The sequence below is a fragment of the Ochotona curzoniae genome, unplaced genomic scaffold (assembly GCF_017591425.1).
Source record: "Ochotona curzoniae isolate NIBS_2020 unplaced genomic scaffold, NIBS_Ocur_1.0 scaffold_4506, whole genome shotgun sequence".
In the NCBI taxonomy this organism is placed as follows: Eukaryota; Metazoa; Chordata; class Mammalia; order Lagomorpha; family Ochotonidae; genus Ochotona; species Ochotona curzoniae.
Genome location: NW_024467119.1, coordinates 71171607 through 71187169, shown reverse-complemented (window position 1 = coordinate 71187169; position 15563 = coordinate 71171607). Strand labels below are relative to the sequence as shown.

The window sequence follows — 15563 nt, the reverse complement described above, 5'->3', positions numbered from 1 at the left end:
ACACAGAAGATGACAGGGAGAAAACAGTACAGAAAAACACCAGACGATCATCCCTCTTCCAGGCTACTTTCAGAATTTGTGCTGAGAAAACTATTTGTTAGGTATTTTTTCCATTGTGGTTTGTAATTGAGTCTCATTAGCTTTTGTAGGAGTATTGATAATCACTTTGGTTATTCTATAATTTCATAATGTAATGTAGTTTTTTAAAGAATAAGACCTAAGTAATTCCGTGGAGCCACATAAAATGTTGTTTTGGCAGGCTGAAATAGTCAAATTATCAGCAGTGTTAGTTTTCTTAATACTTGCCTTGGAATTCAATTAACTCATTTTTAAAGGTTTCCTTATTGTTTGAAAGTCAGAGTTGCAAAGAAAGGAATAGACTCAGAGACAGAGACTTGAGAGAGAGAAAGAGAGAATCTTTCATCTGTAGGTTCATCTTCCACAATCTTACAATGGCCAGGGCTGGGCCAGGATGAACCAAAGAACTTCATCCAGGTTTTCCACATGGGTATAGCAGCCCAAACACTTGGAGCTATCTTCCACTGTGGCCCCTGGCCACCAACAGAGAGCAGCTGGGACATGAAATGGGATGCTGGTGTCGCAAGCAACAGCTTTATCCCCTGTACCACAATATTGGTCCCTAAATAAGCTGTCAATCGTGTTTTCTTGCCATCTTCTTCCTCAGGACAGTAATTCAGACATTGTCCCACCCTTACTAAGTTTCTCCCTCTAGATTCTGTGAAGTTTCTTCCCAAATGGATTAGAGGGCTTAGTGCTTTTTCCAAATGCCACATTCCTGCTATGAAACAAAACATTATATTGTACAACCTAATTGATACCAAATAATCATATGGCCTTTATCAAAATAAAGGGATAAAATCCTGCACTTACCTTCTTCTGTAGGATTAAACCCACAGATGTCACAAATGCAACGAACCCACTTATTCATTTCCTCCTCACTGTCTGCTACCAAGTAGAAAATCCGGTCAATAGTGTTGATATCGAAAATGTAGCTGTTTTCAAACTCTTTCTTATTAAATGTCAATCCAGCATCCACTTGCTGACATAAATTTAAATCAATAATACGAATAGGCTTCTTGGCATGATCATTTTTGTAATATTCCAACACATCAGGATCTCCAGTTAAACGGCCACTGCGTAACACGAACCACCTTCTCTTCCATGCCTAATAACAAAAACAAAAAATAAAATAGCCAGTTAGTATTCAGAATAAATTTTCACTAAGCATAAATGCATCAATCAAAATGGTTTTTTTTTTGCTTTGTTTCCATAGGATAATCTGCCACTTTGAAAAATTGAGTCTAGCCAGGACTCAGTTAACTTAGTAACGTACATATATTTAGTATCTTATATTAAATCTCCTGCTAATATAATATCAAATCAACAAACCAAAGAAAGGTTGGATTTTATCAAATATAAAGAGTCATAGTTTTAAATAAAAGGGCACAGTCAGTTACACAGAGATAAGGAGAGATAGAGAGGAATATTTCCATCCGATGATTCACTCCCCAAGTAGCCGCAAAGGTCAGAGCTGAGCTGATCTGAAGCCAGGAGCTAGGAACCTCCTCCAGGTCTTCCACAGGGATGCAGGGTCCCAAAGCATTGGGCCATCCTTGACTGTTTTCCCAAGCCACAGGCAGGGAGCTGGATGGGAATCCATTAGAATCGGTACCTGTATGGGATCCCGGTACGCCCAAAATGAGGACTTTAGCCACTACGCCACCACACCATGGCTCCCAAAAGTCATACTTTTTAACAAACAGTGTAAGAAAGATTGGATATCACATGCCAAAGCATTAAGTTGGATATTATGCCAAGAAGCCAGATGCAAAAGGACCAATGATGCACACATCCCCTAAAACAGGAGGGACTCTGGGAAAGAGAGCAGAAGGGCGTTTGCCAAGGAGTGTGCGAAAGGACAAAAGCAGAATCAGTGGCTAGTAGGCCTAGAGTTCATACCAGACAGTTGCAAAAGTTCATGAGACGGATGGTGCCGATCCACATGACAGCAGGAAGGTACTTAATAACACTAACTTTGCATACACAAAAACTAATTAAAATGTTACATTTTACACCATCTATATTTTAGCATAATTTTTATAAAAGGTAATAGTTTTGCATGCCTTGCTATTATGTCCTGAAGACTGTATATAGAGCTGCTTCTTCATAAACATTCTATCACTTCTAAGCTATAAGTTCCTCTTGTGCTTAGGTGTGGGGGCAAGGAGCATTGAGGGGAGAAATGGATTAGAACTTTCTGGCTTCTCACATGAGAAGCAAGCAATGCACTGTTTTCTTTCTTTGGCCGGACAGATTGTTGTACATCTGTATTCCTGAGTATGGAATATAACACTTGCTTGTTCTGTCTTCCTTTTCCCAAAACCATATTTTGGCAATCTGGAGCTACATTCACTAAACACCACCTCCAAAGTTTTGGTAAATTTGACTGTGTAGTACTGTGCCTTAAGAAAACTAAAATTCTTTTACTATCTTTCTCCTTAAAGTCTGTATTCATCAAACAAAAGCAGAACTAAATGATTTGAACAAAATCATGCCTTGCTCCTTCTTTAAGTTCTTCTCCAGGAACAGTCAGCTGTATGGAACGAAGACCTGTTTTTAGCAAGAGCTGCCTACTAGGAGAAATTTCACACTTGAGTCTGAGCATGCAAAGTAGGAGACATTGAGCACTGCAGATAGAACATGCAAGGTAAGTTCACCCAAAGATGTTACTCTGGGGAATGGAAGGATTGAGCTAAAGGGTATCTCATGACCCCAGTGGAATCAAACATTCTTCCCAGGCACTGTCCACATCTAATCACCTGGAGGTTGTGGCTGAGTATCGGTCATGACATCTCTAATCCTTCCACTATGGAAAAATATAACCAGAAATAATATCAATTCTTCCTTGTGAAATAATGTCTCTCTCTTGTTATGAAAACTGGGATGACAGCTCTGATATTGATAGTATATTCACATCAATACATGGGTTTGGTGCTGTACGGGCAGCCTAATGCAATTAAGAATGTTAATGTTACTTACTAATGTTAACCTAAGCCAATTTCCCCAAATGTTGTTTCGATATTTTAACATATATACTTATATATATATGTATATATATAAATACATAGTTTATTTAATACATCTACTAAATTTAGAATCACCAAAATCACCATTGTGACACAACAGGGTCATAAAGAATATGACTTACATAAATTTACACTGGTTTCTGGATTCTAAAAATCCAGAATGTGGGGGTCAGCATTGTGGCATAGTGGGTTAAAGCTGCCACCTGCAACCCACTATCTCATATGAATGCTGGCTTTGGTCCTGGCTGCTCTACTTCAATCCATCTCTGCAAATACAACTGGGAAAGCAGCAGAAGACCACCCAAGTCTTTGGGCCTGTGTACCCACATGAGAAGGCTAGATGAAGATTTTGCCTTTTGATTTGAGCCTGGCCTAGCAATGTTAGTTGCTATCATTTGGGGAGTGGACCAGTAGATGGAAGATCTTTCTATCTTTCACTTTCAAAAATTAGTAAGTTTAAAAAGCTCCAGAATACATTTAATATGTATTTTTTTCCTTAAAAATAAGTACCATTTCTTGGTAAAACTACCTCTTTCACAGATGTTTGCTTATTAAGCAATAAATTTGAAAAAGCAATGGAGAAGTCAAAGAAAAAAAGAATACAGTATTAGTGATTTCTCCAGGCCATTACAAAATTGCACCTTTTAATAACTTTTCTAGATAAGTGAGAGCTCCATCTTTGAACACAAAAATGACTTTTAAAAACTTTAATTTCTTGTGGGGGAAACTTTCTAAAATGCCTTATTACATAATTCATTGAACATAATCCACTCATTTCCCAATGATTCAGGCTAAGTGTTACAGGCACCACCTCCTAAACCACTCTTTAATGAGGCGCTCAGGGGCTGCAGAGCTGGATGGGGCATTATGTGCCCCTGTCTCTCTGCTGTGCTTAGATAGTTCATCTATGATCTTTGAAATATGGATTTCTGGTGTTGCTATCATGCAGATTTTGCTAATTGTCACCTGTCTCTTCAGACAATACCATTTGCAGTGGGCTGAATTCTTCCTGCTCTGGGGACTCTGCATATGCTAGTCCCATTATGTGACACATGCCACAAACATTTTGCACTTTCCCCCAGCTTTTGCCTAGATAGCTCCAATCACTAGGCTTTTGCTCCCTAATTACTTCAACTCAGCCACTTGTTACATAAAGTAGGGGCTCTGTTGGCAATGTTGTGATTTTTCTAATTCTGTAATTCAATGTTTCTTTGTATGTATTTGTTTGGCATCTAATGCTTTGAACTAGATCGACAGCCCAAGAAGACAGTGAGTATTTGCCATTACACACTCAGTACAAGGCACAGCATCTTGCACTCAAAAATATTTGTACAACAATTAAATACACCTCTAAGAGTATAAAGTTATAAGTTTTGTAATTTGTAAGTTTTATGTACTGCATAAACAGGAGTACTTTCCAAAACGTTTTTATTTAAAAAAAAAAAGCTCCGACACTAAACATACACACTATACACAATGAAACTCGCACACATCAAACACCTCAGGAAAATGACAAAAACAGAAAGAGTGGTATATGCCCTTTTGCTATGGCTTCGGTGTCACACTTTGTGTTCTGGGTTCCTGTGGCTTCTTCTAGCCATTCCTTTGCCTCCTTGTTGAAATCACATTGCTAACATTCAAAATTCCCTTAGAAACAAAAACAGCTAAGTGAGTGGCCATGAATCGAGGTGCACTGGATAGCCGGGACCAGCAATTATAGGCTGAGTAGACTTTATATGAGACGTGAACCCTTACAGCAGGAAATGACAGCATGAAAATACAGACTTTCGCCAAGTAGCACCTGCCACTTATTTATTTATTTTTAACGTGGTCCAAATGTGAATGTTTGTCTCAGTCAGAAAATGAGTCACTCTCATTGAATCTGGCACAGATTAAAATGGAAAACAAAAGCAATTACATAAACTACACACTCTAATAAGGCAGATACAAAGGTTCTCTGGATTATGGTACAAAGCACAATTTAGCCACAGAATAAAGCTTGATGCTTGACAAGAGAACTGACATCAGCACTCTTGGTAATCATAGCACAAAAGCTTCTCTATGTTTTGTCGGAGCACAAAATGGGCCCATATAAATCAGTCTTTGTTATCTGAAAATATCTCAGATTCTTAAAGTTTGTCCTATTTTTATCCTTGCTGCCTTGGTAGCCCCAGAGAAAGCTTGCCAATCCCTGTAGAACAGTAACAAAAAGGGACAAGTTTTCTAGAACTCCTTCAAAAGCAAATACTCAAAACAATTTCATAAAAATTCATGTGAGAAACCACTTCAACTATTTGGCTTCCATCACAAGCAGGTAACGAGGATGAAATTTGCAAAGATTTTTTTGAATAACTGAGAAGCAATAAGGAAAAACTTATTTTGTTGTCGTGTTTTATATCCAATCTAAGTCACTTCATTTTAACTTGAACAGATGATGTAGCAGCACGACTTCATCAACAAACCTTCGCTGTGAAGTAATTTCAAAGAACCAGTACCCAATTCCTATGCTCGGGGATTTTCTATTTCCTACATACAAGGCTTCAGGTCCTCCAACAAGCTCCTATCTGCTGTCTCTAAATTTTCAAACCTTGTTGTTATCTCTTTGCCTTCTAACTACATGAGACATGCTTGTCATCCCCTTCAACACCATGCTCTGTCCCACTACTGCACCTGATGCATGTTGCCCTCAGGGCATAGGATCCAGACTACGGATTTCACTCAAACCCTTCCAGCCAGCCACCACTCTTGAGATGGTTCGGAACTCTTAAAGTTTCTACCTTGCTCCCAGTTACATGACTGGCATCCCCACTTAGTAATTTCTTGAGAACTGGAGTCAGGTTGTTATTTTATTTTATTTTTAAATTTTCATCTTTGTTTTCTTGCTACCTAACCTCCATCTATGTCTGTTGAACATGCACTCAAAACCTCATTTAGGCAAGGACAGAGTAAAACAAGTTCTCAGGGTCGGCATCTTTGTGTACTACGCTAATCATCTGCCTGTGGCACCAACACCCCATTTTGGCACTGGTTCTTGTTCTGGATGCACCACTTTCGATCTAGCTCCCTGCTTATGGCCTGGAGACAGCTTAAATCCTTGGGTGTAGGAGACCCAGAAGAAGCTTTTGGCTCCTGGTTTTGGACCAGCCCAGCTCTGGCCCTTGTGGCCATCCTGGGAGTAAACTAGCGGGTGGAAGATCTCTCTCTCTCTTTGTCTCTTCTTTCTGTAACTCTTCCTTTCAAATAAAAATAAATCAATCTTTAAAAAAACAACAATGAAATTTCTCTCACTGCACATATTCCAGGGTTAATGACATCACTCTCATTTTGTCAGCCTATTCAATAATCATCAGGCAAGGGTAAATGTGTATAGGCAACACATTAGTTTAAAAAACTAGATATATAAGAAACACTTATAAGCTTCATGTTTAAACAACCATTTTTTTTTAACTTATTGCACTTAAGAAAATTGGATGCAATGAGGACAAACCTGTTATGCTAAAACTAGGGTTTAAGACAGTCTCATTACATGCTATCAAGGATGGTGGTATGTATATTCTGACCAAAAAAGTGCAGGCGGAATCTCATTTTTTAATGACAAACAACAATGTTTGACCTGGATTCGCTCCAAACCATTACCTACAGAAACATTAACAGATTCACAAAAATTGCCTTATTAATCCAAATAGCAAACGGATTTAGCTTTTAAGGAAAACATTTTAACTACTGCACACTGGTCTTATGAGCTCTCTAAGGTATACACAATGAAACACATGTCTGCTGCGGTGTTGCTGACTCCTAATCTGCACCTTTACTGCAAGAGTGAATTATTGAGGAAATAGCCAACCTATGGGCAGGTGAAAGGACAAAGCAGAGCAAAGTTCAGAGTCACCCAGTAGTCCCTAAACGTTCAGTGCACACTGTGAGTACCAGGCAGGGTAGGTGTTTAATGTAGTGCTTCAGAAGCTGCTTGGGGGCATCTGCACCCTATATGGGAGTGTCTGGGTTTGAGTCCCAGCTCTACTTAATATTCCAGCTTCCTGCCAACATGCAGCTGGGAGGCAGTAGGTGACAGCTCAAGTAGTTGGATCCCTTGCCATCATTATGGAAGAACTGAGTTGAATTTTCAGCTCCCAGTTTCATCCTATGCATGGAAGATGTCTCTATTTCTACTCCCCCCATCTTGCCTGCATCCCTCCATAACTCTGCCTTTCAAATAAGTAAAAATGTTGTGTTTGTTAAAAAAAAATCAACAGGTGATTTTAACACACCATTAAGGTTGAGAACTGCCTACTAACCATGTCATGATTGAAACACCAGATTATTAAGCTTGTTACTGTGAAGTGAAGGACGGTGCCATTGTAATGGTGTCAGGGGAAAAAAGGAGGGGGATGTTGGTGACAGAGAAGAGGAGGGAGCAGGGAGAGAGGAGTCCTTCTGCTTCTTAATCCATTTTGAAAAATGTGAAAAATGTGAAATCAACTCTTTTTATATCAATGAAAGCAATTTAAAAACAAAACAAGATTGAGAACCGTAAGTCCAATCAGTGTACAGAACTGTTACCTCAAATAGAATTTAAAAAACACAGGTCTTTTCAAGTTCCTAATTCTTCATTTTCTGCTCCTGCTGTCTGCACTTTCCCATTTTTATAAATTTTATTTCTGGGGCTGATGCTGTGACATAGTGAGTAAAGTATTGCTTAGCACTGGCATCCCATCTGGGCACTGGTTCAAGGCCTGGCTGCTCTTTTTCTGCCCCAGCTCCTGGTTTTAGGCCATTGCAACCATTTGGAGAGTTAATCAGAACATGGGAGATGAAGCTCACTCTGCCTCTATTTTCTCAACCTTTCAAATAAAGAAATGATTTAAAAATTTTATATAGTTATTTCCCTGCTTAAGAATCAGAGACTAGAGAGAGAACACATACTCCCCTTTGCTGGTTGATTCTCTCAATGCCTGTAACAATGAAACTGGGAGCCAGGAACTCCATCCATGTCTCCCACATGGTAGCAGAAACCCAGCTTGCCAATGTGGTATGAGTGCGCCCAAACTAGTGTGCTTACTGCCAGGACAAGGGCCTGCCCTTGCACTGCCCTATTTTTGTCCATAATATTTATTACAGTGGAAATGTTTTTGAACTGCTTTCAAATCCAATTCATTCAAGATAAAGTATTTCAAGCCTTCTCTATTCCCCACACCTTCCCCTTCATAACCCTGAACAATCAATTATGAATGTCTTTCGCATTGCTGAGGAAGAAGGAGTCGGAACAGTCAGTTGTTACACATTTCAAACCTCTCTGAATGCGAATATATTATTTTCCCAACAACCCAGCTAAAAGCTGAGGCCATTCCTCAACTTTTTTCTTCACTTTATTTTAGCAGCAGTGCTTCCCACATTATAAGTAGGCAAAGCCTTGATGAGGGCCTCTAAAGTTCTCTGCTTATCAGAATGATCACAGAGAGCCACTGAACTAAAAGAAAAAGATCTCAACAAAAAGAGAAGTTCAAATCTGTTATGAAAGCCTGCACTTAACAGGATGGCATACGAGGTTTTTTTAAATTACTGATCTCACCTCTCTAGTCTCTCGCCAGCGTGCCTTTTTCTCCTAATGGCTTTATGCTTTCTTTTATTTGTGATCCGAAACACCTACTTTTGCTTTACCCAAGAAGTTACTCATCCTTGAAGACCTGGTTTAAAATCTATTTAAAGCTGTCCTCAACTTCCCCTGCATGAAGAATCTTTTCTTGTTCTTTGGTGCATCTGAGTAATCTACCAACGAAAACCCATTTGCTTGTAAGAGCTAAGAAGAAATTCTGGGGAACAGGTGTTTATCCTAGCGGTGAAGGCATTCACACCCTTCACTGGAGTAATAGGGTTTGAATCCTGGCTCTGGCTCTCGAATCCAACTTCCTGCCAATTCAGAGCCAGGAGTCAATGAGGAGGGCTCAAGTAATGGGGTCTCTGCCACCCATGTGGGACACCTGGACTAAGTTTCCAGCTGCTGGTTCCCAGCTTTGGTTGAGCAACTAGGGAGTGAACTCCCAGATGGGAACTCTGTCTACCTCTCTGTCCCTTTGCCTTGCAAATCAGTAAATAAACCAATAAAACTTAAACTGCTGACTCAAAAAGTTTATGCCAATGAAACAAAGTTATTAGTATAAAAATGTAAAAATGAGATACATAAAATTAAACTATAAAAAATTATGGAATCATCCTTTTCTTATCACTCCACAACTAATGAACCAATGTATCCTTAAAAAATATATATATATGTAATTCCAGGATACATCAGGAAGGAATTTTGGTCAAATAAATAAAGCTTAGGAACTTTGTTTTACAGACTGGAACTTAGGGGGTTAAAAACAAACAAGAAACACTGGAAACATCAGAATCAAGGAACAAATTTCTTCTCTGCCCTTAAAAGTTCAACGGTTATGACATTCCTATTGCTTTAACTTTTAAAACCATATAATCTAATGGCAATAAATTCTGATACTTAAATACTTATAATAAGTACTTTGGGAATTATTTACTAAAACTATTCCATGCCTTTATTATTAGTGATTGAGAAAATTTAATGAAGAAAAACAAATAAGCCTGAGGCTGGGACAAAAGAAAAGCAGTTGCTTTAAAATACTTGAGTTGTTTTCCAGGAAGCACCATCTTTTCACATAGAGGAAAATAAGGAAAAAACAGGTTCGGTGGAAGTTTCCACTCCACCAGCTCTATCATTATGATCATCTGTTCCAAACACATACAAGCCTAAAATTTCCTGTTTTCCAACTATTGTCACCATTTTCTAGCTTTGTGCTATCTGTGCTAACTTTAGCTTAGAAATATAAACAAAAGAATACACCAAACATAAGGCAGAACAATGCCTAGATGGAGGTTTTCAACCGCTCAAGCTTTTCAATGTTGGAGTTTACATACGTTGCCTGGATGAAAACAAATTAGCTGGAAATGAAATGATTTCTTAAAAGCAAAAAACCAACCAACCAGACCAAAAAACCCAAAAAGCGACACACACACACACACACACACACACACACACACACAACACACTCCACCTCTCTCCCCAAACCCAACTCAGAAGTAATAATGGAATCTGGAAAAATTCAGAGAATTTTGAATTCTCAATAATGCATTACCTGGTGAATTTTGCTTTTAAAAAGCCTAGGCATGAGTATAGGACACACAGAAAAGCAATGCTAAGCACTCCTTACTATTTAACATTTCCTTTTAGGTAAGCCTTTGAGCTTTCACCTAGAATCTTTTCTGGGCTATGGAATTTCTATAAGGATACAACACAAGCAGTGGAACTTTTTTTTTTTTTTTGAAGAAAAAAGGACCTAAGGTATAATGTACACAGTTCCAGGTTCCTAGAACCCCTGAAACAGGACTTCCCTTTAATATTTTTTACCATAGACAACAGTGTGGTATGATCTGTCCTGGACCCAATTTTGTGACTGAATTATGACATTAATTCTCAATGGAGTGCTATGAGGTAGTTCATATGTATTTCCATTAGTAAGCACTATTTCTGCTAGTTCATGCTTTTCATCATATCCCCAACTGTTGGGGCTTCTGTTCACACCGACTCTGGGGTTTTCCAGGCTTCCTACCTCACTGGGAGAGGCTAGAGAGTTAAGAGCCCAGCTGGGAGTCTGCCCAAGACAAGCAAGCAGAATTCTGTGTGCATAGGACAGAAGCCTCAGCTGACTGCACAATCGAAGGGTTATCAGAAAGACTACCTGCCTTGGATTAATTATATATCATCCTTTTCTTTCATTTTAATCTGGATTTTTAAAAGACTTAATTTCATTAGAAAGGAGGAGTTATGGAGAGAGATAGAGAGATTGCATCTGCTACTTCACTTCCCAAATGGCCATGATGGCTGAAGCTGAGCAGATCAGAAGCCAGGAGCTTCCTCCGGGTCTCCTATGTGGGTGCAGGGGCCCAAGAACTTGAGCTATCCTCTGCTGTTTTCCCAAGCCACAAACAAGGAGCTGGGTTGGAAGTGTTGCAACTGAGATATACGATGCTGGCTCCACAGACAGAGGCTTACTCTACTATGCCACAGCATCAGTTACCAATCTCATCCATTTCTTACCACCACATACAAAAAGCTAAGTGAGGATGTGAGCACAGCAGAACAGGGCTTTCTCTTCTCTTCTCTTCTCTTCTCTTCTCTTCTCTTCTCTTCTCTTCTCTTCTCTTCTCTTCTCTTCTCTTCTCTTCTCTTCTCTTCTCTTCTCTTCTCTTCTCTCTTTTCCTTCCTTCCTTCCTTCCTTCCTTCCTTCCTTCCTTCCTTCCTTCCTTCCTTCCTTCCTCTTTCTCTCTCAGGTTGTTGATTTATTTGCAAAGCACAGTGACAGAAAATATGGGAGAGGAAGAAGAGGGGGAGGAGCAGGGCAAGGGGAGGAGAGGCTCGAAGAGGGGAAGAGAGGAGAAGGAAATGGTCTAGTCACTGGTTCATTCCCCATATGCCCCCAACAGCCAGGGCTGGGTGAGGCCAAAGCCAGGAACCAGAAATCCCATCCAGACCTCCCACATGGAAGCCAGGTACTTGGACCATCATTTGTTACCTCCCATGATGTACATCAGTAGAGCTGGATCAGTAGCAGAGGCTAGACTTATTCCTGGTACTCTTCTGGGATGGGGACATCCCAAAGTGGTGCCACAATGCCTGCCCCAACTCAGCATTTTTCAGATCAGCTTTTGGTCTGCTCCAGCCTTGACAAAAGGTAGTTGGAGTTTCTAAGTCAATGTTGTCAGTGAACTGATTTGGAATGGGAGTTGCACTAGGGAAGAACAGGTATCTGGTTCTCCCCTGTGCCCATCCCCCCAAGAGCCTGTGGTGCAAGGAGTAGAACGCATGTCCAGGATGACTCCTCCAGCTCACAGGCAAGTGGCATGAGCATCGTCACACAATCCAAGCATGCTCATAGTTACTGAGAAATTAAATCCATTCCTAATCATCACACCTAAGGAAAGAATGCAACCATAGAGCTATGTACCTAGGTCCCATGATATTCCATACACACAGTGCTGTCTCTGATAGTATCTGAGTTTAAACATTTAACAGAAGGCAGAAGGACCCAACATCCTCGTTTTCCCAGGACTGTTCCAGTGTTAGCTCTGAGGGTTCCACATCCTGGGAAATCTCTCAGTCCTGGGCAAATGAGGATAGCTGGTCACAGCAGGGAATTGTGTGCATAAATTATGACACATTCCCATAAAGATGTCAGACACAGTCATGAAGATGATGCTTAGAACTGGCATTTTAAAGATTCTTTTTTTTTCCTCCCACAGACTGCAACATTTCCAAAACATTAAGAGGTCATGGCAAAGAACCTGTCTTTTCCATTTGGAAACAGTGGACTTTGGTGTTGAGGAATGCTGGCAACAGCTTTCTTTCTGCATGATTCTGGCTCCACAGCAGTAACCAGTCGCACCAGGGTGCCTGTTATACCTTGTGCACATCTCCACCATTGTGCTTCCTCTTGCACTTGAGTCAACCCTTTGTTCTCTCAATGCTCTGTTTTACTCCTCTTTGATCTAAATGCTGAGCATGAGAAAATGTGTCCACTAAAGCCCAGCATGGTAGCTCAACAGCCTAATCCTGTGCTTGCTGGTATCCCATTTGGACACAAGTTCATGTTCCAACTGCTCCACCATAATCCATCATCCTGCTTATAACCTCAGAAAGCAGTGGAGGATGGCTTAAATCCTTGGGAGCCTGCACCCACGGGGGAGACTTGGAAGAAGCTCCTGGCTCCCAGGTTCAGATCAGTTCAGCTGCAGCTGTTGCAGTCATGTGAGGAGTGAACCAGCAAATGGAAGACCTCTTTCTCTGCCTCTCTTTGTAAATTTGCCTTTCCAGTAAAAATGAACAAATCTTTTTTAAAAGATTTATGTATTTTTATTACAAAGTCAGATATACAGAGAGGAAGAGAGAGAGGAAGATCTTCCGTCCAATGATTCACTCCCCAAGGGACCGAAATGGCTGGTACTGCACCGATCCAAAGCCGGGAACCAGGAACCTCTTCCAGGTCTCCCATATAGGTGCAGGGTCCCAAGGTTCTGGGCCGTCCTCAACTGCTTTCCCAGGCCACAAGCGGGGAGCTGGATGGGAAGTGGAGCTTCCGGGATTAGAACCGGCACCCATATGGGATTCCAGTGCGCTCAAGGCAAGGACCTTAGCTGCTAGGCCATGCTGCTGGGCCTAAAATAAATAAATCTTGAAGAAGAAGAAGAAAGAAGAAGAAAGAAGGAAGAAGAAGAAGAAGAAAACGTGGTAGCTAAAAGGTATGCACAGTAACTGCTACCTGAATAACTGAACAAATGGATGAAGGTGAATGACCCTGCTGTTGCTCTCCCTGTTCTTCACTAGCTAGGTTTTCAGGCGGAATGCATGAGGCACAAACCAATGAGGAGCAGTTAAGAATTCAGCCATGAACTCCATCAATCTCCACCCCTCTCAAGCTCAGCACACTAAAAACACACCTTACTGAATGGCCAAGTCCACAGGAACCCTGGGAATCAAACTACACCAACACGCCAGTACTAGATGCCTATCATTTCAGATAGTACCATGAAAGGGGTCACACCTTTTAGTTATAATACCTGATTTAGATGCATATTTTCACATGTAGTTACATAGCTTTCCTTTAACATATACAAACTCAGTTTTCCTCTGTATATATATGTATGTGACAGCTTTCTGGGTTTTGAGAGTTCACCATAATGTTAATATGGAGGATAAGGATGAAATGCCAAATGCCATAAAGTCTCATTGCCAAAAAACATGAGCGAAGAACAAGAAAGAAGCCTTTTACTTAAAAAATGTAGTAAATGGGGTGGGAAATTGATGTTACATCTCAAAGACAAAATCTTCTCATTTAGATATAAACTCTAGTTGTAACCTCACAGCACTGCACCATCACAGGATCTCCCCAGTCATCTGTGTCTGGCTCCACAGTACTCGACAGAGCTGGTGCATCAGAACCTCATTTTCTAATTTAAAGTTAGTCATGGGGACAGAGTTGTGGTATAGTAAGTAAAGCTTCTGCCTATAGCTCCAGAAACCCCTATGGGCGCCGGTTTGAATCCCTCTGCTGAACCTGATCCAGATCCCTGCTAATGTGCCTGGGAAAGTAGGAGGAAACCCAAGTCTTGGGTCTCTGCACCTGTGTGGGACACTTGGCAGATGCTCCCAAGTCCTGGCTTTTAGGGCCAGCTCAATTCTGGCTGTTGCAGCTATTTAGGGAGTAAACCAACAGAGAGAGGATCAATCCCTCTTTTTCTGTCTCTCTTTTTCTTAACAGACTTGTAAATAAATCATCTTATGAAAAACAAATTTTAAAAGTTAGTCAAATGTTGCTAGAAGTTGTTGGCTGAGTAGTTGTTAGAAGTTAGAGAAGGCGACAAAGAGATATAGGAGATGTATGTTTCATCCACTGGTCCATTCCCCAAATAGCTGCAACAGCCAGCACTCCAGAAAAATCTGGGTCTCCCATGTGGGTTGCAGGGCTCAAGAACTGGAGCCATTATCTGCTGCCTTCAGGTGAATCAGCAGGAGGCTGAATTGGAAATGAAATAGGCAGGACTCTGATGTGGATGCAGGTGTCCCCAAGAAGCAGCTCAAATTTTATACCCCCTATGCAGTCCAGTTTTTAAAAACGTTCAAAAAGGATGAAGCTCTTACAAAGGAAATCCACAAATTCTAAATTTTGTCTTGTTACTGGGATTCTACCAAGTACATGGACCTATTTCTTGATTTAACTGTGTTCCACAAACTTTTTGTTCACCCCATTAACATATATCACCTATGTTATTAGTGACATTATTTGGGGAAACAACATGCTTAACTCAAACTGATAATCTAAAAAGAAGAAAGAAACTAAAAAAAAAGTTTTTTTATTCTGGCATTGTGGCATAGCAGATAAAGCTACAGCCAGGAACGCTGGCAACAAATATGGGTGCAGGTTCAAGTCCTGGCTGCTCTACTTTCAATCCAGCGCCTTAATAATGGCTTCGGAAAAGCAGGAAAAGATGGTCCAAGTGCTTGGATCCCTGCCACCCATCAGCCTGTCTCAGGCCTGGCTGTTGTGACCACTTGGGGAGTGAATCCATGGGGATGGAAGATCTCCTTGTCTCTTCCTTTCTCTCTATAGATTCTCAAACAAATAAATCCTTAAGACAATATGTATTTTCCATAAACCAAGAGATTTTAAATTTCTATTTCCTGCTCAGTTTTTCAATCTAAAATAATTACTGCAGGGGTACAACTGATATGAGTTTCAGCAAAACAAAGAAAAACATTCCTATTTTCTAAGTTTCTTACTGAACATTTAAAATTTACAGTGGCATAAAACATTGCTATTTAAGGCTTGGATCACAGTTCAAAAACAATAGTTTCAAATTAACAACTAGAGTAAAAGTACTGAAATGTCACAA

At 40.4% G+C, this 15563-nt stretch overlaps 1 protein-coding gene across 2 annotated transcripts in view; it reads right to left on the bottom strand.

The window, feature by feature from the left end:
• The window catches only part of GAB1 (GRB2 associated binding protein 1), a 131760-nt gene that overhangs the window by 40272 nt on the left and 75925 nt on the right, over positions 1-15563 (bottom strand). For both annotated transcript variants that reach the window (XM_040967517.1, XM_040967518.1), the window contains exon 2: positions 892-1186. In XM_040967517.1, coding sequence (XP_040823451.1) covers positions 892-1186 — 295 coding nt within the window. The remainder of the gene's footprint in view (positions 1-891; positions 1187-15563) is intronic.